General features: G+C 40.7%; 1 protein-coding gene across 2 annotated transcripts in view; it reads left to right on the forward strand.

Annotated features, from left to right (window-relative positions):
- DUSP22 (dual specificity phosphatase 22) overlaps positions 1-24267 on the forward strand; it is a 43466-nt gene that overhangs the window by 13054 nt on the left and 6145 nt on the right. For both annotated transcript variants that reach the window (XM_042049042.1, XM_042049041.1), the window contains exons 3-6: positions 837-919; positions 16591-16640; positions 21961-22035; positions 23561-23732. In XM_042049042.1, the coding sequence (XP_041904976.1) occupies positions 837-919; positions 16591-16640; positions 21961-22035; positions 23561-23732 (380 nt within the window). The remainder of the gene's footprint in view (positions 1-836; positions 920-16590; positions 16641-21960; positions 22036-23560; positions 23733-24267) is intronic.

A 24267-nucleotide genomic window follows, 5' to 3' on the forward strand; every position in this document is an offset into this window, starting at 1 on the left:
CAGGTCATTTTCTGACATGCTGATATTTTAGTATGGGGAAAGTTGCTCACTGAAGACAGATAATCTATTTTACCTTTTTTTCCTCATAGAATCAAGCCTATGGTTTCGCCATATCTAGCATGAGATTTTCAGTCACCCCAGTTATCTTTCCAGTTTTGAATGTCTGAAACCCCTTGGTTACAGGTCTAGGAACTACCTTTTCACAACTGCACTTCCTTGCTGTAGCATTTTGCTTTTTCCTACATTTGATATCTTTATAACCTGTCTCTCTTTAGACTTAAAATTTTTATACGTATTGGCTAAATGCACCTTTTCCTCTACTGGTTCACAGAATGTAAGAATCTTGTTGTTGTCTTGGCTTGTCTGTTGAGAGCTCATTCAAGTTATATGGTTGGCTTCCCTTCTCAGACCTGGAAATCACAAATCTGTTTCCCAAGTGAAAATGTATCCCCTGAAGGGGGATTTGTGGGTAGAGAGGTCAGATATTTCTTGTACAGCTCTGAGTGCATGTTCATTTGGCCATCACCTGCACACAGGCATGCACAGACTTCTATTTCAGATGCAAATACATGAAACTTCTGACTTGAGAACACATTCCTGAGTCACTTAAGCTTGGTCTTTATATAGTATATAATTTGTTTTGGAGTTAGAAGTGTGTCTTCCCGTTACCCGCTCTGATGACGGTGTTCTAGAACAGCTGCATCTGGGGTTTTGCCTGACTTTATGAGCTTCAAAAAGAAATGTGTCAATGATAAGCGACTTTTCAACGTGAACAATGGAAATGCTATTTCAAGAAATTAAAAAAAATTATCTTCCTTTTTTCCCCTCTATCACAGATGCCCGAGATGTAGAGCAATTGAGTAAGAATAACATTACGCACATTCTTTCCATCCATGACAGTGCCCGCCCTATGCTTGAGGTAAGAGTTGTGGAGGACTCCACAGTAAATCCTTACTTTGCAGTTGACTGTTACAGTCATCTTGGGGTTAATTTCTTGTTCTGTGTGATGGGCATTCTGAGACTGATTTTCTTGAAAGCTGTAGTTTTGGGATCCAGCCACAGGTTTTGTTGGTGTTGCTGTTATAACAAGAAGAAATCTAACTGACAAAGGAAGAGGACTACAGTGTCAATCTGTGTAACACAATAATGGGATTATGTTATTAATTTAATAGTAAAGGTAAGTTTCCTTCTGTGTGGAGTTTAAGCATCACAAAAACAACATTCCTTCCCCAGTACTAGCCCTTCTTTGTACTTGGGCCCCTTCCTTGAGTCTTTATGGCAGATAGGTTTGCCCATAAGTCCTTTTCCATGTGAAATAGCCTTATTTAGGCTTGGAATGTGGGAGGAACCGGTGATCCTCATATAATACATCTAATATAGCAGGGCATCTGTAGTCTCCAACACTTCAATATAAAGTATTATTCCCCATTTTACTGAAGGGAAACTAATCTGAAGACTTGTATTTGCTGTTATCTTGAGCAGGGAAAGAGCTGGGAACAGGATACAGGTCTCCTTTGTTGGAATGCTATGCTTTCTTCTTTACACCAGCTTACCTTGGAGGGGAGTCTGTCTGGGCTTTGCTACATCTTCAAATCCTGCTATTTGATTTATGTCAGGAACTATTGTCCTGTAAAATTTGTTTGTTCCTTCCCTGCATTCCTCTTCTCATGAAATATGGCAAAACTGGGGGTAAGGCAGTTGTTGATGTTAGCCCTCATATGCTGCTGGGAATCTCTGCTTTTCTTTTTCTTCATGCAAAGTGTCTCCAGTGATTTCAGTCCTTAAACTACAGAATTTCCACTTCTCCCAGGCAAGTCAATAGGTAAGCCAAACAAGAGGTGTCCCCAGTAGTCACAATCAACCCCAGTATCAAGGTAATGGTGAACTCCAGGTTGACCTTAAATTTATAAATGTACTGAAGCAGAGCTTTAGCTGTTGACTTTGTTATGCTGTCCATTTGACTTGTGTTGTGCCTGATGCTTGCTAAGTCTGAAACAGACTGAATTTCAAGAGTGCTCTTAGTTGAAGAGATAAACATTTGTGCTGAGTAAAGGAGATGTCATGTTGCTTCTAGGGTGCTGGTCTTTAAAATGAATGGAATTTTGTCTTGTTTTATCATGATTAGAAAATTAGGAAGACTGATTATGGTACAGATCAGCTGCAGCCTCAGGCCAGTGCATCTGGTGGTGGTGGTGGGGTAGTTTTGGCAGCCCACACACCACCTCCTTACTTGTGGTGGTGCATCTGTTTGTGAGGCTGCATGGTAAATAGAACTGGGAGCTTTTGTGGTTTAAATATAACCAGGTCACCATTTCTTCCTCTAGTTACTACCACGAAAGACATGAAGGATTATGTTTACCCAGATCTGTTCCCAGTCTGGTTCACAGCAGTGTCTCAAAAGTTACAGTGGCACGGGAACAAGCAGTGGCTGGTTGAGGATGGACTTGCTTTAATCACCCCTGCTTCCAACTGTGCCTTCAATTTTCTGTGCATGCAGTATAGTTCCTTTAAAACTTCCCCCCAGTTCCTAAAGTAGTGTAAGGATTTCAAATTCCATTTGTTTGGAGCTGAGCTAATTTTGATTACTTTATCAGTCATGGTCTTACTGTGGTGATTGTGGGCAACTGAATGCTTCTGTTTCGGAACGAGAGCCTAGAAAACTTTTGTTAGGTTTTGTTACTTCCTTTGTTATTTATGTCTATGCCATGTTGTAGGTGGGTTTGTCTACAGCTTGTACGTCTACATTGTGCTTGGGGATTGTTCTCATGTCCACTGAAATCAAATAGGAGTGCTTTCCCTATGTGTATCCCTCATCACCTTTCTGCCCAGATTTCACTCGTGGAAAGGGATAACTTTTGTGTTCAGAAATTCATCTAATGTTATTCAGACTGCTAAACATGCAATTGCAGTGATAAGGGAATATTTTCCCCTGAGATTCCCTGTTTCATGTGTATGCTGATTACCTGTAAAAAGCTGCCTTTGCTTCTGCAGTAGTTGCCTTTGTCTTTTGCTAGCAGTATTTTATCTCCAGTATTCCCTAGTCCTGTAGGAGATGTAGGAAACTGTAGGAAATGCTACAAATAATTAATTAGACAAAGCTTTCTGTGCACACTAAGGAAGGTAAGTGTTTTTAGACATTGAAAAGCCGGTAGTCTTTTAGTAGCATGTTATCAAAGAGAATTTGGCCTTTTCTGGCTGTCCATGGAACAAAGAACATGGATGTGTACTTTAGCTCTCAGAGGTCACAAATTACCCACATCTTGCTTGTCCGATTTTGAAGTTTCAGTAATGACTGTTTTGATGCAGTAATACTTCTGAATACAGCCCTTAAAGTGGTGCATCAGAAGTACCGATTGTGTACCCAGTGCTGGTGGGTTAGAGAATGAAACTGCCCAATCTGACTTGGTCATTCATAGTCAAGAATGCAATACTGAAAAAATAGAAACAAACATCAGTCTATGCAGTGAACACTAACTTGCTACGGATTGTAAAACTATTTTGTACTGTAATAGCTTAAGGCATTGCCCCTCTCTGTGATGTTACAGACTGTTTTTACGTGGTTGTTTGAAATGGTCACAGTACCTTTTTAAAAGTGTGCTTTGCTGTGTGACTTACATACTGCAGGTTTTGAGTATAGGTTGCTTCAGTTCCTCATAAGTTGGTAAGCTATTAGAAAATGATTGAAGAGTTTCACAATGAAGTATTATATCGGTTTAGGTTACATGTGCCTATACTTACAAAAAAGTTTTCTTATAGAAATTTGGTTTTAGACATTATCTCTATCATCATTTACAAACTCTTGTGGATGTCTGATTTATGGGTGGCTCATTATCAAAGTTTGGCCTTAGGAAGTCATGAGTACTTTCAAGCTGGAATAACAGGAAAAAGCAGGTATAAAATCAGTTGGATTCTGAGACTTCTTATGCCTTTAGACATGGCCAGCTTGCATAAGTGCAAGACACAGAATTGTTTGTAACACTTCAAGTGATTTACACTGGAAGAAATTTGCCAAAATCTGGCCTGAACTATCTTGCCATGTTGCCCTTTAGTTCTTTTTGTATAAACTGTTTCAAGGAAATTTTTCCTCTAATAAAACCATTTTTGAAATATATTTAGAGAGCATTCTAAGGCTGTTGCCTTAAGTGCGTTGTTAAACAGGATCTTAACCACTGTGGTGAGAATTTTATAGTTTAAAGATGCATGTTTATAGCTCCTGTGATACAAATATCTATCTCACAGAAAACCCTCTGGGTAGCAGGTAGCATGTGCAAGAGAAAGGTGTGCGTGCCGTATGGAACCAGGTTTGTTATTTCAGATGTAATGAGTAAGAGCAGTGTCCAGCAGCACCATGTGTGCTTCCACAGATGCACAGGGGCAGTAGCCTTGGTGAATCAAGTTGGCTCCTCCAGAGCACTTTGGATGGCTGCCCATGGGACACTCACAGATGTTTTATAAGTCCACACAAAAGCCATAAACAGAGGAGAATAATTAGGTTTCTTGCCACCTGCTTTTTCTATTCTGTTTCTCAATTAGTTTAGGTTTTAAAATCTCTATTTAGGATATGAGACACTGAAAGGTAGATGAGAAAACGTATCTCCAAGTGTGCTTTAGATAATAGTGTGTCTGGCAGTGACCTGTAGGATCCATCCAACAGGTTGTCATCTATCTGGACTCCCGTAAGGCCTTTGACATGGTACCCCCCCAACATCCTCCTCTAAAATGGAGAGATGAATGTCATGGCTGGACTGTCTGGTGGATGAGGAATTGGTTTTATGGTCACATCCAGAGGGTCAATGGCTCAATGTCCAGATGGAAACCAGTCATGAGTGGTGCCCCTCAGGGCTCTGTATCGGAAGCAGTGCTGTTTAATATCTTCATCAATGACACAGAGGGATCGAGTACACCCTCGGCACATTTGCAGATGGCAACAGTTTTTGTTCTGGTTTCTCAAAGTATGTAAAGGTAAATCTTATTAATCTTGCCAGAAGAATCTAGTTGCAGGTCCATTGGGGTGTTAGTCTCTGGATTTTCCAGGTGTTTAACCCTGTTCTGGGTGTGGTTATATGGAGATGAATGTGGGCCCAAACCAGATAGATTGTTGATGTGAATTGTGCAGCAGCTTGAAAACAGCTGCATCCCATTCTGGAAAGTGTAGGCTGTGGTGGACAGTCGTGTCTAAGCAGTTGAACTCACAAGCATCCTTAGTCTTCTCATCATTCCTCCCCACAATCACAGACTTAAATACTGGTAAAAAGAAGAATGCTTCCTATGCTGCCTTGGGCAGGGGTTGTTGTTTGCAATGCAGGAGAGAGAACAGCATGAGTCCTGGGGGAGGGAGGGGTACTGAGTTCTTCTTGTCAAACAGGTGCTCAGACCCTGTCCCAGAGGTGTCATCCCCAAAGAGGGGCAGGGATGGATAGGCATTCTGTGGGTCCCCATGTGGAAAGTCCACATCAGGACTGCACGTCATTGTGGCTGGCAAATGGTGTGTAACAGATTCAGGCTGGAAGTAAGCAAGACTTTGGCTGTGAGGCTTAGTAATTGCTGGAATATAGTTCCAGAGGTAAAGATGGGTTTTCTCATCTGCTTCATTTTTGTGTGGAAGTTCATTCAGGTAAGGCTGGGTTATAGTGGTCTTTGAGCTTTGCATTTTAGAGCCGGAGTGTTTCACTGTCCTCAGTCTGTCTGAGACACTTGGAGGTGCCAGTTGTGGTGACTGTTGTGAGCATTGCAGACACCTGTCCATCAGTCAGGAAATGGACTGAAACCAGCAGCTTCTTTCTCAGTCCACCGCACATTTGTCAGTTACCAGTAATTTCACTGCTGCTCTTGACCTGCACCAGAGGTTTGATCTAGGAAATGTGTGAATCCAATTACCAGTCTCCTGTAGTTGTGGAGTCCTTTGGCATTAATTTATTTAAAGCATTATCATTGTCAGACTGACTCCTGCTGTGTCACAGGAAGCTTTGTATGCCACACTCATCTGGTAGACATCATAACGATCACAGTAATGTAGATCTTAAATCAGCAAGAGTTTATGTGGGTATGCCTGTACTGTCCCTGCCACAGCAGCTTTCTGTTGTTCACTCTGTTAATGAGAAACTGCATTAAGAGTAGCTTTTTGCATGTGTTCTGTGTCTGTATACATCAGTTTTCTTTCTTTGTTTTCTGTGGCTACAGAATATTTGTTTGGTTTTTATTTTCAAGATGTTGATTTTTTCCCCCCCTCATTCGGTAGAGTTAACCAGAGCACCCTAAGAGGACAGTTATCATTTTTCTTTGTATTCTGATGCCATTAACAATATCATCTTAATCTGGTACATGCTGTCTCCACAGCAGTGGTTTTCCCCTCTCTTTTCTTGAATTTGACTACCTAAATAAGCGTTGATATGGTAGGTGGGTGGAGGGTTGGGGGGACAGAGAAAAGCTGATTGCTGTCTGAACTACTGTCTGCAGTTTTGAGCACCACAGTATAAAAAAGACATTGAGCTATTGGAGAGTGTCCAAAGGAGGGCCATGAGGGTGGTGAGGGGACTGGAGGCAAATCCGTATGAGGAGTGACTGAGGTCACTTGGTCTGTTCAGCCTGAAGAGGAGACTGAGGGGAGACCTCATTGTGATCTTCAACATCCTCACAAGGGGAAGTGGAGGTGCAAGTACTGATCTCTTCACTCTCATGACCAGTGACAGGACTTGAGGAAACAGCATGGAGCTGACTCAAGGAAGGTTTAGGTTGGTTACCATGAAAAAATTTTTCACCTGGAGAGTGGCTGGGGCACTGGAACAGGATCTCCAGGGAAGTGGTCACAGCACCAAGCCTGACAGAGTTCAAGAACCATTTGGACAATGCTCTCAGGTACATTGTGTGACCCTTGGGATGTCCTGTGCAGGTCTGGGAGTTGGCCTGGATGATCCTGATGGGTCCTTTCCAACTTGGCACATTTTATGATTCTATGATCTTTTTTGTCCAGTCTGTTTGCTTATGCAGCCAGTACAACATAAATGTACTGTGTCTTTGGAAATAAAGAACTTCTCAGCCAGGTTGTCTTATAAGGAATTTTAGATTTTTTTTTTCCTTTCAAATTCTAATTTTTTTTACCCAAGTAGAAATAGGGTTTCAAAGACTCAGTATCTAAGAAGCTGAACTAAAAGGGAGCAACAGAGTTAAAAAGCTGTATGATGATCTTTTAGAACAATCTTTCGTACTCCCAGAGTGAACAGTCAAATGGATTAATAGAATACAGGCAATGAAAAGGTGCTGTAACTGGAACAGAACCAGTAAGTGTGAGTGGGAGGAATAGAAGTTGTAGAAAAATACGGGTGCTATGGGGAAGATGTATAACTTCTCTGCACCAGATTTATCACTGCTGAATGCTGTAATTTACCTGTTTTATAAGGTATTAAGGATGAGAAGCTTGCAGCTGGGGAAATCACAAGAGGAAGTGCTGAATCAAGATTATGAATTAAAAACAAAGTGTACAACTGGCTGGTAAATCCAGACCTTTGGAAGAAAGTGAAGAGCTAGATGACTGAACATCTATCAAAAACTGAGAAATGTTTATAAGATCAAATGGTCATAGCCTGAAGACCTGGTATAGATAATGGATTCATACCAGCTTGCAATAAGATCTGGAATCTTGCTTCATATTTTTCAAGCCTGGCTGAATGTAAATCTTAATGTGGTGTTTAGCTGAGCTTGATAATCTTCCGTGTTTACCCATGATCTTTAGACTATACATGTGTACTTTTTTTAGAAAAGGAAAGCAAGTTCAGCTATTTTAGAAGGAATGAACTGGCAGCTCTGGCACAATGCAAGTAATCTGGTTAGCACAGTTTGTGGATAGTATTTTTGCAGCTATTTAGGTTTTGATTATAGAAACCTACAGTATCTGCTGTTAGCACTTAATGTGATGAGGTTTACAATCTTACCTCCTTTAAGTTTTCTAATTCTTTCCTTCTATCACAAGTTTGGGGAAACTTCTTTCTCCCATGGCTGCACTTTCTGGATTGACTTAATATTTTTTGTGTGTGTAATACAGGAATTACCCTGTGCTAAAAATAAAAGAAAAAAATCCTGTGTTGTACCCCCAATTTCCCCAGCTGATAACTTTGGAAGTGCTGAAAGCTGCTTTAGTACTTTGTTCTGCAGTCATAGATTCCTAGAATGGCTTGGGTTAAAAGGGACTTTAGAGACCATATCATTCCAACCCCCTGCTGTGGATAGGGACACCTTCCACTACAGCACGTTGCTCAGGGCCCCATCCAGCCTGGCCATGAGCACTTCCAGGGATGGGGCATACGCAGCTTCTCTGGGCAACCTGTTCCAGCGTCTCACCCTCACAGTAAAGAAGTTCTTCCTAATATCTAATCTAAACCTGCTCTCTTCCAGTTTGAAGTAATTTTCCCTTGTCCTATCACTACATGCTCTTGTAAAAAGTCCCTCTCCATTTTTCTTGTAGGCTCCCTTCATGGACTGGAAGGCCACCATTAGGATACCCCAAAGCCTTCTCTTCACCAGGCTGAACGTCCCAATTCTCTTAGCCTTTTATTCTAGGAGAGGTGCTCCATCCCATTAAACATCTTAGCCCTCCTCTGGACTCACTCCAGCAGGTCCACATCCTTCCTGTGCTGGGGCCCCAGAGCTGGATGCAGTGCTCCAGGTGGGGTCTCACCAGAGCAGAGCAGAGGGCCAGAATCCTCTCCCTCTCCCTGCTGCCCACGCTGCTTTGGATGCAGCCCAGGATGCTGTTGACTTTCTGGGCTGCAAGCAAATGTCACTGGGCCATGCTGAGCTTCTCATCCACCAGCACCCCCAAGTCCTTCTCAGCAGGGCTGCCCTTGATCTGTTCATCCCTCACTATCTGAGGACTATCCTCACACAGATGGTAGTCTAGAAACCATTTCTCTGGACTCAAAAGCATATCGCAGCTTAACATGAAATAACTAAAAAGGGAAATACTGGGAAACCAATCAGCTGTAATTTTTTTTTTTAAACAAAACATGAAACAACAACATATGTTTATTCTGGATGGATGCTGCTCAGAAGTGAAAACAGCTAATCTGTTGAAACTGTATTGCAATACTGGATAGCATGCAGAAGTCTTGAACTGTAGGAGGCCTTTCATATATGAAAATTGCATCTTGGTGACACGACAAGTGAAGTCCCTGCTGGGCATGGCTGGGCAACATGTTCTCTGCACAGGCTCTGTTGTCATTGATACCCAACCCAAACGCTTACAGGAACTGTTAAAGAGGGAGAAGGCAAGATAGCCTTCAAAATCAGAGTTTCTAATATCACATAGCAAGGTTGTGGCTGTTGTACAAAGACCAGCTCTACAAATTAATAATTTAGTCATGTTGGACTGTTGCATTTCTATCCATAGCAGTAAACTTGTGTATCGCCAGTGTTAGAAGCTGTTGGTTTTCAGCCATTGTGCTAACTTTAAGAGAAAGTGTACGAGCACTTGTAACAAAAAACTTTAACTTTCCTCAGTGATGTTTCACTGTCTTTTCATGGTAAGAGTTTCCCCGCATGAGATGTTTCAGAAGAAAATGCTGAGCAAAACAGCTACCATTTTTCTTTCAGGTGTAGCAGCACCAGACGATTCTAGTTTGAAGTAATGCCGTGTCTGGCATTGATTCTGCTTGTGAAGTTGGGAGCTCTGACTAATTTTTCAAATATTACCCTGGTAGCCCACTAAGAAGCCACCAACAGACTTTGACAAAGCAGCTTTTAAAGTGTGTCAGGCCAGGCCTTCATGACGGGGTACCCCTTGCAGGACTGCTGTGGTAATGCACTAAATTAGTTCACAGTTTGACTTGCTCATCACATGCGAGCTGTGTCAAGGGAAGCATGTTCCTGTCGTGACAGGTGGCAGGGAGGAGAGGATGAGGACTGTTTGGAGCTTTCAGTGGTGAGCTGTTCGCATGAGAGATGTTTAGACCGGTAGATGTCTGGTGTTTCTAATTGCTTGGTTACGGTGTTAACCAGAACAGGACAAGTGCTCTGACCTGCCTCTGCAGAGGAGATGATGTGGAGTGTGTTAACCCATGCTTCTAATCACGGAATCATAGAATGTTTTGGGTTGAAAGGAACCTTAAAAATCATCTAGTTCTGACTCCCCTGCCATGGATGGGCAGGAACACCTTCTACTAGACCATCCAACCTGGCTGTAAACATTTCCAGGGATGGCGAATCCACAACTTCTCTGGGTATCCTGTTGCAGTGTCTCATCATGCTCACAGTAAAGAATTTATTTCTAATATCGAATCTAAAGTTGCCCTCTTTCAGATTGAAGCCATTGCTCTTTGTCCTGTCACTATGCGCTCTTGTAAAAAGTAGCGTGAGTGTATTCCAGAGGTGTAGTTGTCATGTTCCAGCATTCCCTTAAAGAAAGAGGTGGTTGGGATATATCGTTTTATTTTAGTACTCAGAGACTCCCTTAAGGGTTCAGGGATCAAGTGTTGATTGGTAGTGCTCAGATATGCCCTGACATGCCTGGGAGCTTGAATAAGTCATGTAGTCAAGGCAGACTAACAAAGTGCTTCCTCTCAGCTGAAGTCCTGTAAATACTCTTGGTGTAGGTCCTAAAGGAGATAAACCACAATTTAATACAAACTCATTAGTGTTTTCTCCCACTCTGCATTCCTTCATATGAGACAGGTTAGAGTTAGAATTCAGGGTTAGAATTAGAAATAATAACTGCAGGTCTATGCAATTAAAATAAAATCCTTAACTTTTCAACATTTGCTTCTTTAATTGAGATGGGGAAGGAGGGTTTTAACAGGACACTTTATATTTGTGACTGGCACATTCCAGCCTTAAGGAGCTTTTCAGAAGTGTCACTGAGACTAGTTCCTAAGAAAACTACGAGCCAGCGTTGTAAAAAACTCTGACGTTATATTATTCCTGATAGCACAAATCAAATGTAAGAATTCTATTGCAGGAGCATCCCACTTGCTGCTGTTCATATTGTTAATGTAATTGCAATTTCATTTATAATATTTTTCAAAGCCAAACCCTGTGTTGTTTGCTAAGGTAAATTAGTGGTTGTCCTTGGCTGGAACACAAATGCATTTTCTATGAGTCATTAATAAAATCAGCACTAATGGTGATTGCTACAGAAAGTAACTGAAAGGACAAACAAACGGTTGAACGGTTTTCAGTTTAGCAGGTTCAGTTCGATGCATTACTGGACAAAACCCTTTATAAACTCTCGTTGGTTTGGCTTGAGGAAGCTTTGTGCCGGCTGTTTCCCACTTTAGCTTTTTTGCTGAAATGCCCCTAAACAAAAATAAGTCCTCCTGTCCTCATCTGTTGATGTGACAACTCAAATTAACACATGGTTTTTGACTAACCTGAAAGAAGTTGCCAGGTGCTGGAGGTTTTTCTATTTGCATCTTGGTTCAGAAATATAAGTTTAGGGTTCTATGTTAAAAAAAAATTTCTTGGAAATCGTTGATGGTATCTTTACATAAATTTAAATAGAGAAGTTTAATGCCAGAAATACAATACTGCTCTTTAAAAATTTTTTTTATGGACCCTTCCCGCCACTCCCTGCCCTTGGAGAGCAGAAATTTTGTAATTTGAGGTTCTTTCCCCCTCTCCTCACCTTTTAACATCTGATACTCTAGATTCAGGCTTCCAGTGCTAACTAGAACCTCGGAAATGTACGTACAGCAGTGGCGGAGACAATGTTCTGAAAAATGTCTGTAAAAACATTACTTGGAAAACCCGCTAAACATGAAGTAATGGGTAGCATTTTTAGTCGTCCTTATTCTCATGCATGCTGTTTTGTGAGTGCTCACTCTATGTAAAAGTCGCTGGATGGTTTCCTTTCACATATAAAACATATGTTAATATCATTTAGGGTGTAATCAAACTGATTATCATTCTCAATTACTTCAGAGTATCTTTGATCTTTGCGGAGGAGCAGCCACCCATGTAGGCACTGCATTTGTCTCACAGTACTTTTTGCACCTTATCCTGCTCGGAGCCAAAATAATTCTTGGTATTGTACAATTGAATTTGTGTGTGCTCTGCAAAGGTCCTGTTTTCAGTCATTGACCCATTAGCTGACATTTGGCACTTAGAGATATGTCATTTTGCTACTGCAAAATTCTACAAGTTCTACCAAAAACCCCCAAATGCCAGTTTTTACAAGTTTAGTTAAAATGAAGTTGGAGTTTTTAAAATAAGATTCTATTGAAGTAGAATAGAAACAGAGATTTCCTTATACTGGACTGTTATGTTCCTGAGCACTGAATGGATTTAGTAACAAAGACTTGATTATCTTTTTTACAAGCTAGTGATATTGGGAAAGTCTTATTCTGTACTGACTTTTCCAAATGTGACATAACTGTTCCAACCTTAGTAGCTCAACCTCTAAAATAGGTAGAAATTTGAATATTGACAGCAATTCCATGAATACTTTATTGACTGTAGTGTAAAGCTTCTACATATATATAGATATATATATATATGCACCCAAATCTGGTTTAATGCCTTGACATTCACTGCAGCAGAACTGACTTATTAATTCCAGAATCTGTGATTAAATTGCACAAGTGTTGTTGTTGTTGTTGTTGTTTCACAAATAACAGTGAATTTTAGAAATTTTACTTAACTCTCCCTTGTTTCAACTTTGACAATCTTGAAATCTGAATACTTGCTCTAGTTTTGTTAGCTCTCACTGTATCGGTTTAACTGCAGCACTCAGTTTCAGGGCTTAAGAGAGACAGAAATCTAGTTTTGGTGGTTACTCTGCTGAAACAGAGAACAAAAAAGTAAATTATATTTTATTTTACTTATTTTTTTGGGTCAATGTTAACAGGTTAAATACACCAAAAGAAATGGAAGCACCACTTTTATTTGATGTGGGCATCAGTTAGGGTCAGCATGTAATTAAAAAGCAAAAAGTTTCTGGGGTGGGTGGGTGTGTATGGTGGAAGGTAGGGGTGTTTGGTGGTAAAGGTGATTGATGGAGAAAGGAAAGTGAGCAGTGATTTCAAAGTAACAAGTGCAAAGTAGTAGTGAATTGAGATGAGCAGAAAAATGCTGTGTTCAGCATGTCATTGCCCTAGGATCTCGGGTCTATACACATGCCATATGTTTGGGATGTTTTATTGCCTAATAATATACATAATGTGTAAATAAAAAGGCTGGATCAATTATTTTTTAATTGGGTACTCTGAGGAAAAACGTGTTTGGAGAGATAAAGCATGACTGACATAGCTGTCAGCTGAAGAAATGTTTGAATAACAATATATATGGAAGAATATTCAATAAATAAAGGGGATGTATTACTTCATATAGGATTTTAAATAGTGTTTCTCTTTCCATCAGTTTTTATGCTTTGCAAGCTTTTCCCTTTGTTTTGAATAAATACCATGTTTTGAAATGAGTAGCTGCTCTGTAGCACGTAATTTAGTGTGTGTAGGTGAAGTGGTACAGTACCTGTTTTAAGTTGTTCTGTCCTTCCTTCACTGAATAATTTTACAGAATTGTCATTCTTAGGGAACAAAGTATCGTTAATTTAAAAAGAATTAAATAAAGAGTTCCATATGGTTGACATAAAATTTACATTTGTCTTTCCATCTTTATTAATATGCAATTTTGGTTCAATCTGGGATATTGCATCTGCAACTGGATTCAGGTTTATTTAATGAAAGTGCTGACTGTGGACCAATTTGGAGCCTGTTGAAATTTTCACAAGAGGCTGGCTATAATAGTCTTTTGATTTAGCTTACTCTGTTTTAGTCACTGTCCCAATGATTGTTGCCACCTAACATTTTATGCTTTGCAGTTTGAGAATGGCGAACAAACTGCTAGATAAGAAAATAGTAATGTTTCTGTCTTTCTTGCATGCTAGTACCCTATATTAAATGTTGTAGGTAGCTATTTGTTTGCTTGGCATAAACTGTTCTGCTTTGAAAGGTCCCTTTGGGACAGTTCTTCGATGGTACCTGCAGGGTATGTGCACAGGAAAGACAGTAGTGTCTTGGGGCACAGATATAAAAATATTGTGATCCTGGGTAGTTTTTTTTTCAAAAAGAGTCACAAACAGCGGGGTTCAGCAATTAAGTATCTTCCTGAGTCTCCTGTATGAATACCTGCCTCATACAATTTTGTGGTGGTGGTGTTGTATTTCAGGTATCCAATTATGATGAATTATATTTGATCCTATTATTATAATTATTGTTTCAACCAAGAGAAGCAAAACTAGATGGTAGGGTGGGATCCTCAGGAGTTACCAACTCTGGCCAAACTGTGTTTGGTTCGAAGTTGCTGAGAGTTTCACTGTTGATTTTTGTGGGAGATGGGTTAGGTCACTGCACAGTACTTTTGAAATCCCACCTCTAACTATTTCTGAGTTGAGTGTGTGATTATTTCCTCACAGGGAGGAGTCCATCACCACAGCCTTCCAAAAACACAGGTGATATGCATCAGTCAAAATACCAAATTCCAGTAACTTTGACCATCTCCTTTCTGAGAAGATTTATTAATATATTGAGCTAACAGGCTGATTTGCAAGTGCAGTAGTGAAAAGTGTGCTGTGGGCTTCACTGGAAGTTCTGTGCTGAAGGTGTCCAGGATCAGGCTTTGGATGAGCCATTCAGGACCATGTGTGGTCTCTCATAGGCCGGTTTCATGCTTGCTTGCAGTAGTTGGAACTAACCAGCCATGACAAAAAAAAGAACATTGCAGGTCTTAAATTTGTGCTGGTGCTACTTCTGCTTTTAGAGTGAACACGATCTGAAAGCCCCTCTGCACTCAGCCTGTGAAAAGCACTCAGCATGTGCCATAGCTTCTGAAATCTGTGGAACAGCTTGCGTCAGTGCGTGCTGGAGGAGCGAACCTTCTGGCATGTACGGCACTCCAGAGCTAACCCATCTCCTGCCCTCAATTTTCAATTTTTCAATGGTATGGAGTTGCTAGAGGTGATGGGGAAAGAATAGCATGTAAATTTACTTTCGGGTCACAGGCCCTCATTTTACTGGAGTGACTCACTTGAAATGATACTAGTGTCCAAGATAAACCTCTCAGATGTGTCATACAAGTGCTTATTATCATAATTAATCTGGCAATATAATTAATTATCCTTGGCTCAGCAATATCAGTATTACTGCTACATTGTCTTTCTAAATGACTGTGTCTGCACAAGCTGTTTTGGATCAGCATTTGGCTGTGGAGCCCTCCTTGTTTCCCACAATCTTTCTGACATAGTGGTGAAGTTTGTACACCTTGCAGAGGTGTGTCATGGTGCTGGGGTCAGGATCTCTTATAAAAAGGGCTTGCTCTTTGGTGTGAGATGGCAAGTGAAGAAACAAAGTGTGTGTAGGGGAGATAAAGAGGGGCTTCTGAGCCAGCAAAGGGGTTATAGATGATGCTGCCTCAGGTAGCCTCACACTTGAGCAGTGAAAACTCCTCTCCTTCCCCAAGCTGGCAAATAAAATGCCTGGTAGGTGCAGATTGTGTTCCACCTTATTGGCAAAGGATCTCTTGTACGTAAATGTGTGACTTTCCATGTGTGGTATTGAACATGCAGGATTATTTCAGGGGTGTGCATTGTCAAAAAGATAAAATAAGGTGCATTTCATAGTGACCCTTTTGCTTGAATTCTTATCTTTACAAGTGCATCTGAAGAATTCATAACTTGGCATCTGAGATAATTCAGAAAAGTTCCAGTGAATGATTTAGTTTCTGTGTGTCTGAGCTGCAAGTTGTATTCTTGGAAGTCCTATTTGAGAAGTCAGCTAAATGTGCTTTCAGAAGTGTTCTGTTTCTTAACAGTCATAGGAGCAGAGCAGTCTTTGAAAATAAAATGACAGTTGAAATGTGCGTTGACAATGCAAAGCAGTAGCGTATGATTATAGATATGTTGTTTTAAATATATCCAGTAACATTTTTAATGCATCAGAAGTGGTTATCTAATTTCCCTAATCAATCTTGTAACTTATTATGATAGGTGACTAAGAAAGAGAGGCTAACTTTGTGGAAGAAAAGTACGATTTTTATGGTTGCCCTTCTTGAAGGTTTCCAAAAACAAAAACCCAAAATCCGTACCACAAATACAGTTCTTTGAAATACATTTTGTTTGTTTTATCAACTGGGTAAAGAAAAACGATTGTATGAGATCAATATAAACTGCATATCACAATTTCAGGTTGTCACATCTGTTCAAAGAAAGGGAAGGGCAGGAGAAGCTGCAAATTCATTTTCCTGGAAATATTGGATATTTCTAGAGAAACAGATTATAGAATATTTCTAGAGAAAATAGAATATCCATTATGTTTTCGGAAAGAAGTTTAGATCTTTTTAGTAAATATGCTCCTTTTTTTAAAAGCTCACTATTGAGCCTTGGGAGAAGCATGACTAAGCTATGTGCTGGTGTCTTAGCAACAAAGAAGATGTGAGAGCAAGTGTTTTAAAATCTGACTGTGTAGAGATGATCTCTGCTTGTCTGAATGATGGTGTTGCTTCCTCAAAATTATTAATATTCCACCAGTTTAGAGCAGGACTTGTGCAGTGCTAGATAAATGTGTTTAACTTGATTCTGTTCTTCTTGTGCCTTTTTGCTTCTTTACACAGGGAATGAAGTATCTGTGCATTCCTGCTGCTGACTCACCCTCGCAGAACTTGTAAGTATTCTTTAAAAATAAATCACAAAACCCCAGAAATCCCATGGTACCATGATGCCTATTTTAAAATTTGCTGAAAGCTCTGATTCTGATCTCTTATGAGTACTACTCAAATGTGAGGTTTAACCTGTTAAGAAAATACAGTAACACTTTACTTCAGCCTGCTTTTTGTGTGTGAGTGTTCACAGGAGGCTCAGTATGCATACACTCTTCATTTGTGGCCTTAAACTTCAGAAACTCCTTAGTGAGTCTGGTCCTAATTCAGTCCCAGTTTATTCTAGCCACTGTTTCTGTAAATCTTTGTGTTTGGCTCCTCTTTTTTTTTAGTGCCATCTCCAGCCATTAATAAAATAAAATATTGGAAAGAGGTTTGAATCCTGGTGCCTCAAGGGTTGAAATAAATTCTTCACAGTGGGCCTTCAAAACAAAATCTCTGTGTGCAATCTACCCCTGCAACTATCTGCTCTGGTCTTCTTGAACCTGCCTCAGAAGTCCCTGCTGCTCTTAGTATAAGCTGGCATGGCGGGGAGTTTTCTGTCCTGCAGTGACTCTTACCTTGAGGATATAGGTACTACAACTAGGGTGTCCAAGCCTTGCTCTTCATCATCTCTGCTAAAATTCATGTAATGCTAATTGACTGACCCCTGGTTTTAACTGAGCACAGTAAGTCTTGTTTCCAAAGAGAAATCAAAACAAAAGAACGTGGATGGTGACCAGCTCTTTCTTCTAGAGCTCACTGTTTATGTTGGGGAGAGGTGAGGGGGGTTTCAGCCACATCCTGCTACCAAGTTTTGTAGAGAAACAAGTAGTGGAAAGAGGCCTGGTAGGTATGGAAGGAAATGCAGCACTGCTTTTCTCTTCTATCACAGCAGTATTCTGGCTCATGCTTTCAGGGGATATTTTTAGAGCATGTGTTTCTCATACTCTAGAAAGATTCCAGTGTGGCACTTGATGTGTGATGATTTGCCTTTTCGTTCTGCATTTCTGTCATGATTTTAGGGGAAGGGGAAAAAAAAAAGCACCACACCCCACTTGTAATAAAAAACACCCTAATCCCCTAAATTTCAAGTCTGTAATGAGAAGGCAGATAGCTAACTGCCTTTGTCATGGACAACTTCCATGGTCTTAATATTTAAAATGAATAAAAATAAATAAATTTAAATAAATATCCTTTTGGGAAGGAAAGCAGATATGAGATTAGAGGAAAACATTCACATGTCATTAATTGTTCATTGGCAATTTGAGGTCTGTAGCGTTTCTGACAACGTCTTCTAAATCTGCTTCCTTTGTTAATAGAGATGTAGATCAGTTGGGAATGGGAAGAGAAAGGATGGCATTTATGATGAACATTAATCAATGTACAATTCCCTCACTGTTAAATATCAAGGAGTTCTATTGAAAAACCAGCTCTTGTGCTTGAGCTGTCTGGCGCAGTACCAAGGCTCTTAAGGCTTCAGTAAGAAGATAAAATATTTGCATGAGTATTGTTTCTGTTACGCTGCAGGCATCTAAAATACTCGCTTTGGTATCAGGTGGTTGCAAGGAAACGTCATTACTTCTAATACTGATACATTCTATCACTTAAAATAAAACTTGATGAGTAACTGATTTTGCTTCTTTTGCTTTATACAGACCAGGCCTTCAAGTAAAATCAAATCATGATGCTCGCAAATAGCGCCATTGCTTGCTCTGCACATGCAGTCTTCTGAAAGCAAGAGGAAGTTGTCTTTGTTCAGCCTGTGAGGACTGCAGTTTTATCTAGGAGTGGTTAACCATACTGCCTGTGCCCACTGTGGAGGGAGGGATAGCTGGGGCGCAGGAAAGGGAATTGGTTCCTCCGCAACACTTCTGTGTGTCTACCCTCTTCTTCTGAAAGGGGGATTCTGCTGGTGTCAGGGAGGAAAAAACAACCAACCAAGCAGCATCCTGTGTTGCAGGTCCTTGTGTTCTCTTGGCGATGGTTGACAGGCACAACTGACCAGGTGCACACTGCTGTCTTGTCTGTTTCCCAACAGCAAGGACCAAGTGGAAGTCTTTAGCCACTGAATTTTGCGACTGAGCTCTTAATGCACTTCAGCTCAGTTTTTCTGAAGGAAGCCTCTGGTTTCTTGTATAATGCACATTTACTCCTAGAAAACTTGTTTAGTGGAGTTCTCTTCCTCAGAGGGTTGAGTTGCCAGGGAAATACAGCAGGGATTCCCCTGTTAGCATGTGGATGTTCACTAAAGTGTCTCTAAAACTTTATTTTACTCCCCTATTCTGCCCCTAGCAAGCATAGGAAGAAAGCAATTGCTTTTCAGACTCAAGGTGCTTCCTAGATGTTAAATCAATGTTTTCCCTGGTCTGTGAGAATTTTACCTTGGGTCAGTAACTGCTCCAAAAATGTCATCTCCTATAGAACTTGCCACTAAAAAGTTAGTTCTATAGAAATAGAATCTTCCCTTTCTGACCTGTTCCAGTTAATTGTCTTTGGCTGTGTGTTTCTAAGGAATTAATCTCCAACAGTCAGGTGGTTAGTGGTGATAATACAGAAGCCAGGTGACCTATTAAGAGGAGAAAATTTTGGTAGATTTTTTTTCTTTTACATCACCAAAGGAAAGAAACATCGAGATGCTCATCCTATCTGATTTGGATGCTGTCTTTTTAACCTTTATAAATATTTGTAGTAGTCCAACTAGCAGTGAACGAAAATATAGCTCTGGTATCATAACTCTGCTCTTGGTCTAGTTTTGAATTATGCAGCGGGCTAATGCGTAAGTTTAGATAACTTTTACAACGTCCTGGTTGGGGCGTTGTACTGGTGGTTCTTCCTGTGGTGTTTTCCCACTGTGAAGATGATGCAGTTCAGGACCCAGCTTTCAGCTGGGAGATGTAAAATCCAGATATCATGTAATAAATTGTCCTGAAATCCAACAAATGGGCTGCAAATCAACACATTTGTCAAGTGCTTTCCTGTTAGAGATGATAATCAACTGTTTTGTGGTTAATGTAAGACTTGCCATTCTTCCTTGTGTCTGGCACTTGCCGCACAGCTGACTGGTCCTCAGTCTTAGTTTTCATCTAAACATGATTTTACCGTAACTTTGAAAATGAGTTTAGGCAACTGTGTCTGCTGGCTCCAGAAGAGACTCTGATGCCATAGGGTTGTGGAGGAGTACATATCTCCTATTCCCTTACTCAAGGTGAGGAGGGGCCAGGGTTCTACAGAGGAGCACTAATTCTAGATGTGACTATTTCTCGTCTCATTTTCATGAATGCCTGTAAACACACTCGAAAGTGCTTCAGCAGACTGAGCATCAGCAGTAAGGAAGGGTGAAGAAAACTTGGTGAATGGAGTTCCTGATGTTTAGTACCTTGCAAAGGTGGTATGCTCAGTCACAGATATTTTTCAAACCAGAGCATTGAAGTGTCTAACCAAAACTTGTGTGAGACCATTGAAACGAATTCACTGGTGCATGAAGCTGCCCTCCTGGCCAGATTTTCTAGAGAGAATGAGAAAAGATGAGAACGTCAGGATGTTGTCAATACAGACCAAGCTGCATCTGAGTGAATTTTTTCAATCTCAGCTAAGCTCTTCTTCGTTGTGCAATAGCAAAGCCTCTTGCACACATAGCCAGACATCTCATTTGTCCTCTTAAGTTTGTTTATGTGAAACCTCTTGTGCTCCCCTGGCAGACTGGAGCACAATGATTTGTTAGAACTCAGCCAGTGACAGTGTTTTGGCATGACAGTCTGAGTACACATGTGTTTGTAAGGCTTTGTCTTCACTTATGCCACGTACTTCATCAGTTCCTTGAGAAACATAAAACCCTGAGCTGAGCTGACCTGCTGTCCTAAAGCTTGGGATTGCATTGTGCCTTGAGATTTTCAAAATAAGTTGCTCGGGTCTTCTCTAGCTGTGTTTTCCATGTTGTATCTAGTGATGCAGGAACTGCCTTGGAGAGGGAGTCCTGGGCTTTGGGATGTTCTTTTTGTTTATTCCAGTTAGATATCATTGCCTTTGCAAGTTCTGCAGGCAGTGACACTCTGTTGCATCAGTGTTGTCCTCCAGATCGTGAGTGTTTACAGTATCAGCAGCTGCACTGTTAGGCCAGAAGGGAAGCTTCCTTCCTTTTATGTGGGTATTCCTGATTTTTGTGTGGCTGCTGGTGCTGGGCTGAGGTTTTTTTCTTTTACCCTTGTGGTATAATATTCACCCAGAGAGGGGAAACATCTTGAATACAGGACGTTGTGTTTCATGGGTGTTGAGCGCAATGTGCTTTCAGGTTCACCCTTGCCAACAGGCCTGGTAATGACTGCCCCCTAAGAACCTCTTTCCTCTGCCCATGTTGCCCACATTGCTACTGCTTGTGAGCTTGAATTGCAAGAGCACTCAAAGGCCACAGCGAACTCCAGCTCTGTTGAGCTAAGAGGTGCTGCTTGACACTGTGATAAACTGCAGGCAGCGCCAAAGGCTTCACAGTCGGAAAGGCAGGGTGAAGAACTTGGAACTGGGATGCAAAGAGGCAGTGCTGCATATTCACTCAGATGATGACAGCTGCCCAGTTGCTATCCTTCACTATGCCCCACTTAAAATGAAAGGGGCATGGGTAAAGGATAATGAGATTATAAACCCTAAAGTTTGCAAACTGAGTCTTCTCTACGTTTTCTCCTCTGCTGCTTTAAAACAGACGGGCTGTAGGCTGACACCCTGAATACGGGCAGAAGGGGTACTGCTGTCTGAAGGCAGAAGACTGGAAGGAACTGAAGAAGCCAGGGCTTGAATTGAGAAATTTTTCATAGCAGGGACAAAAGGGAGATATTTCACATTGCCAAGAAGAAAGTCCTAATGTTTAGATATCCCCTAGCACGTGGCTTGAAGGAGGAGGTAGAGTCAAAGTTAAGCATAAGTTTGGGTAGCAGGTGGTGTCTCTTTCTGAGAGACGATTTGTCTGGAGAACTGCTCGTGTAGTTGTACTGAGTTCCATCTGAAATCTGAGCACACACGAGGACATGTGAGGTCAAGTCACTGCTTTAAAGAAGAATAAAACACAAACTGAAATACAGACTTGACAGTCATCAGTATAAAGTGCTTGTTAATGTTTATCACACTGTAGTGCCCAAAGTACCAGTTTCTTATTCAGATAGAGTGGTGAATAACTTATGCCAGTGAGTTTTGTGTTTCATTGGCAGACAATAACTTTTACTTTGTAAAACCTGTATTCAGTTCTAAATTCTAGAAACAGCGTGAAGTGAGCTTTCGGATATATTTCTTTCTTTCTAGGTAGTGATTTTACTAAATACAGCACTTTCTTTATCCCCCTTCTGCTTTTGTTTTCAGAGCAAGGCATTTCAGAGAGAGCATCAAATTTATCCATGAGTGCCGGCTCACAGGTGAAGGCTGCTTAGTTCACTGGTATGTATACTGCTTGCTAAAAAAAAGTTTCTAAGGGTTTCTCTACCTTAATTTCGATGTTCATAATTTTAATAAATTAGCGTTCATCTCCACTCTGTAGCAAAATCTTCTTGGACTGAATTGCCCCCTTTATTCAAAAAGTCCCAGAAGATTTGCAAATGCTATTGAAGCCTTATGCTAGGACTTCTGAGTCTCTGGGGTGGGCAGCTTCCTGGAGATGAAAGAAGCCCAAGAAATTCTTCTTCACCTTCTCTTATCAAACATTTTTTAGGGATTGATTTGACGAGGGATGTGTTGGCTGGAGATGTATTATTTATTTCCCATCATTTTAATCACTGTATTTCTAAATGTGAGTTCCATAATCCTAATAATTTGATTAGTTTCTCTAACAGCTGTTTTGGTGACTTCGGAGTTGTTAAAAAAAATTATCTGAACAGAAATTGATTTTTTTCCCCTCTTCTTTAAGCTGCTGAAGCATTCAAATGTTGCATTTGTTAATAATAGCAAGTCCCTGATTGGAGAGATGCTCCTGGGACTGTAGAGAATAGAAAAGGAAATCTCACCCTGGGTTTTTTTCTTGCTCTCTGCTATTGGTTGTGGTCTTTGTGCTGTATGTCCAAGGGACATATCTGAGTCTATATCTGGAATGAGAGTCATCTTGTGATTTGAACACTGGACTTGTACACAGGCCCTGAGCATAAATCCTCACTTTGGTATTGACTCATGACAGGGCTGTGCATGAGCCATTTGGTCAGTCTTGGTGTATGGAAAACAGGAATAGGTAGTCTGAATTCTGATAGAGTTTTAAAAACTTATATTTAAATTTTTGAAGTATTTCAGAAACACAAAATGGTGAAAGAGTCTGAAAACTTTCTTTTTGCTGTGGTAAATATAAATCTAACACATCCTTTATACTTGCAATAGTAATAGTTCTGAGTTTGTCCAGTGTTGTCCAACGAGGCATAATGAATGATTCTTATTCTATCCCAGCTTTTCATCTGGAGAAACTGGAGTCCTGAGAGTTGAAGCTGCACAGTGCAGTGGATAGCAGAAAGAGGAACTCAAGCAACCAGACATATGTACCTTTTAATGGTTCAGTTAAAGTTCATTTTGGTCCCATGAAATCGCAGCCTTTATTCATGGTGGAGAGGGAACAGTCTTATTTCACTGCTCTGATCTATATAAGCAGAAGAAAGAATGTGGGTGACTTATTTCTGCCTTTTTAAAACCCAAATCTAACTTAGAGTGTGTGCACTGTCCCCTCCTTTTGTGAAGACTTCATGCTTATTTCTTCCTTTCCAGTCTCATATGAATTACCACTCAGAAGCCGCTTTCTTGATCATGTAGTTTTTTTCTGCTGCATTTGAAAAAGCAGCACCAAAACCATATAACTCAAATATTGTAGTATTTCTTCCTCATGGCAAACAACATGGCAGTGTGCTGTGATGTTGAGAAGTGATGCTTTTAACTGTGACAGGTGAAGTACAGCACTTCTTCAGTGTACTGCACCTCCTTTTCCGTGCAGCCTTGCAGGTGTCTCCAGAAGTGTCACATTGGTGGTTGCCTACATCATGACCATCACAGACTTTGGCTGGGAAGATGCACTGTCTGTTGTCCGTGCAGCGAGATCCTGTGCCAATCCAAACATGGGCTTCCAGAGACAGCTACAGGAATTTGAAAAACATGATGTTGATCAGGTAAATGAACTACAAAAAAGAGCTGTGAAACACAACTCCAAGTCAGTTCATGGGCTAGTTCGTTGTGATCCGTGTGGTTTATCTGACTCCCCATTTTTGCTTTGAGGAAATGGCTTCTTAGCCCAGCCTGCTCCACTAAAGAGCTACAGATAGATCTGAAGGTATCAGGGAATGCTGGACGGGAGAAGGGATGAAGCACAGCATCTAAAGAGCTCCTGTCCAAATGTGCTGTCAGTCTAGTGGTTGCTTCATGCAAGCTAAGACACAGTTCAAGACTGACACCTTTAGAGGGGTAAAAGGTAAAGGGTGAGTTGCTCAGAGCATAGCAAAAAGGCCAACCTGTAACTACCAGTTGCGGAAAAGTAGTGGGTTTCCCCTGAACACATTCATTTGGAATAGTAAGCAGGAAAGAAATTATCATCACAAATCTTTCCTGTCCAGGAGTTAAACTGAGTCCTCATTATGACTTGTGTGTTGTGATTCCTGCCCCCCCACCATCTTCTGTGGCTAAGACGTAATAAATTTTCTGATGTGT

Source organism: Corvus kubaryi, unplaced genomic scaffold, assembly GCF_017639235.1.
Source record: "Corvus kubaryi isolate FWS band 111438036 unplaced genomic scaffold, C.kubaryi_AGA036_p1.0 69, whole genome shotgun sequence".
NCBI classification, from domain to species: Eukaryota; Metazoa; Chordata; class Aves; order Passeriformes; family Corvidae; genus Corvus; species Corvus kubaryi.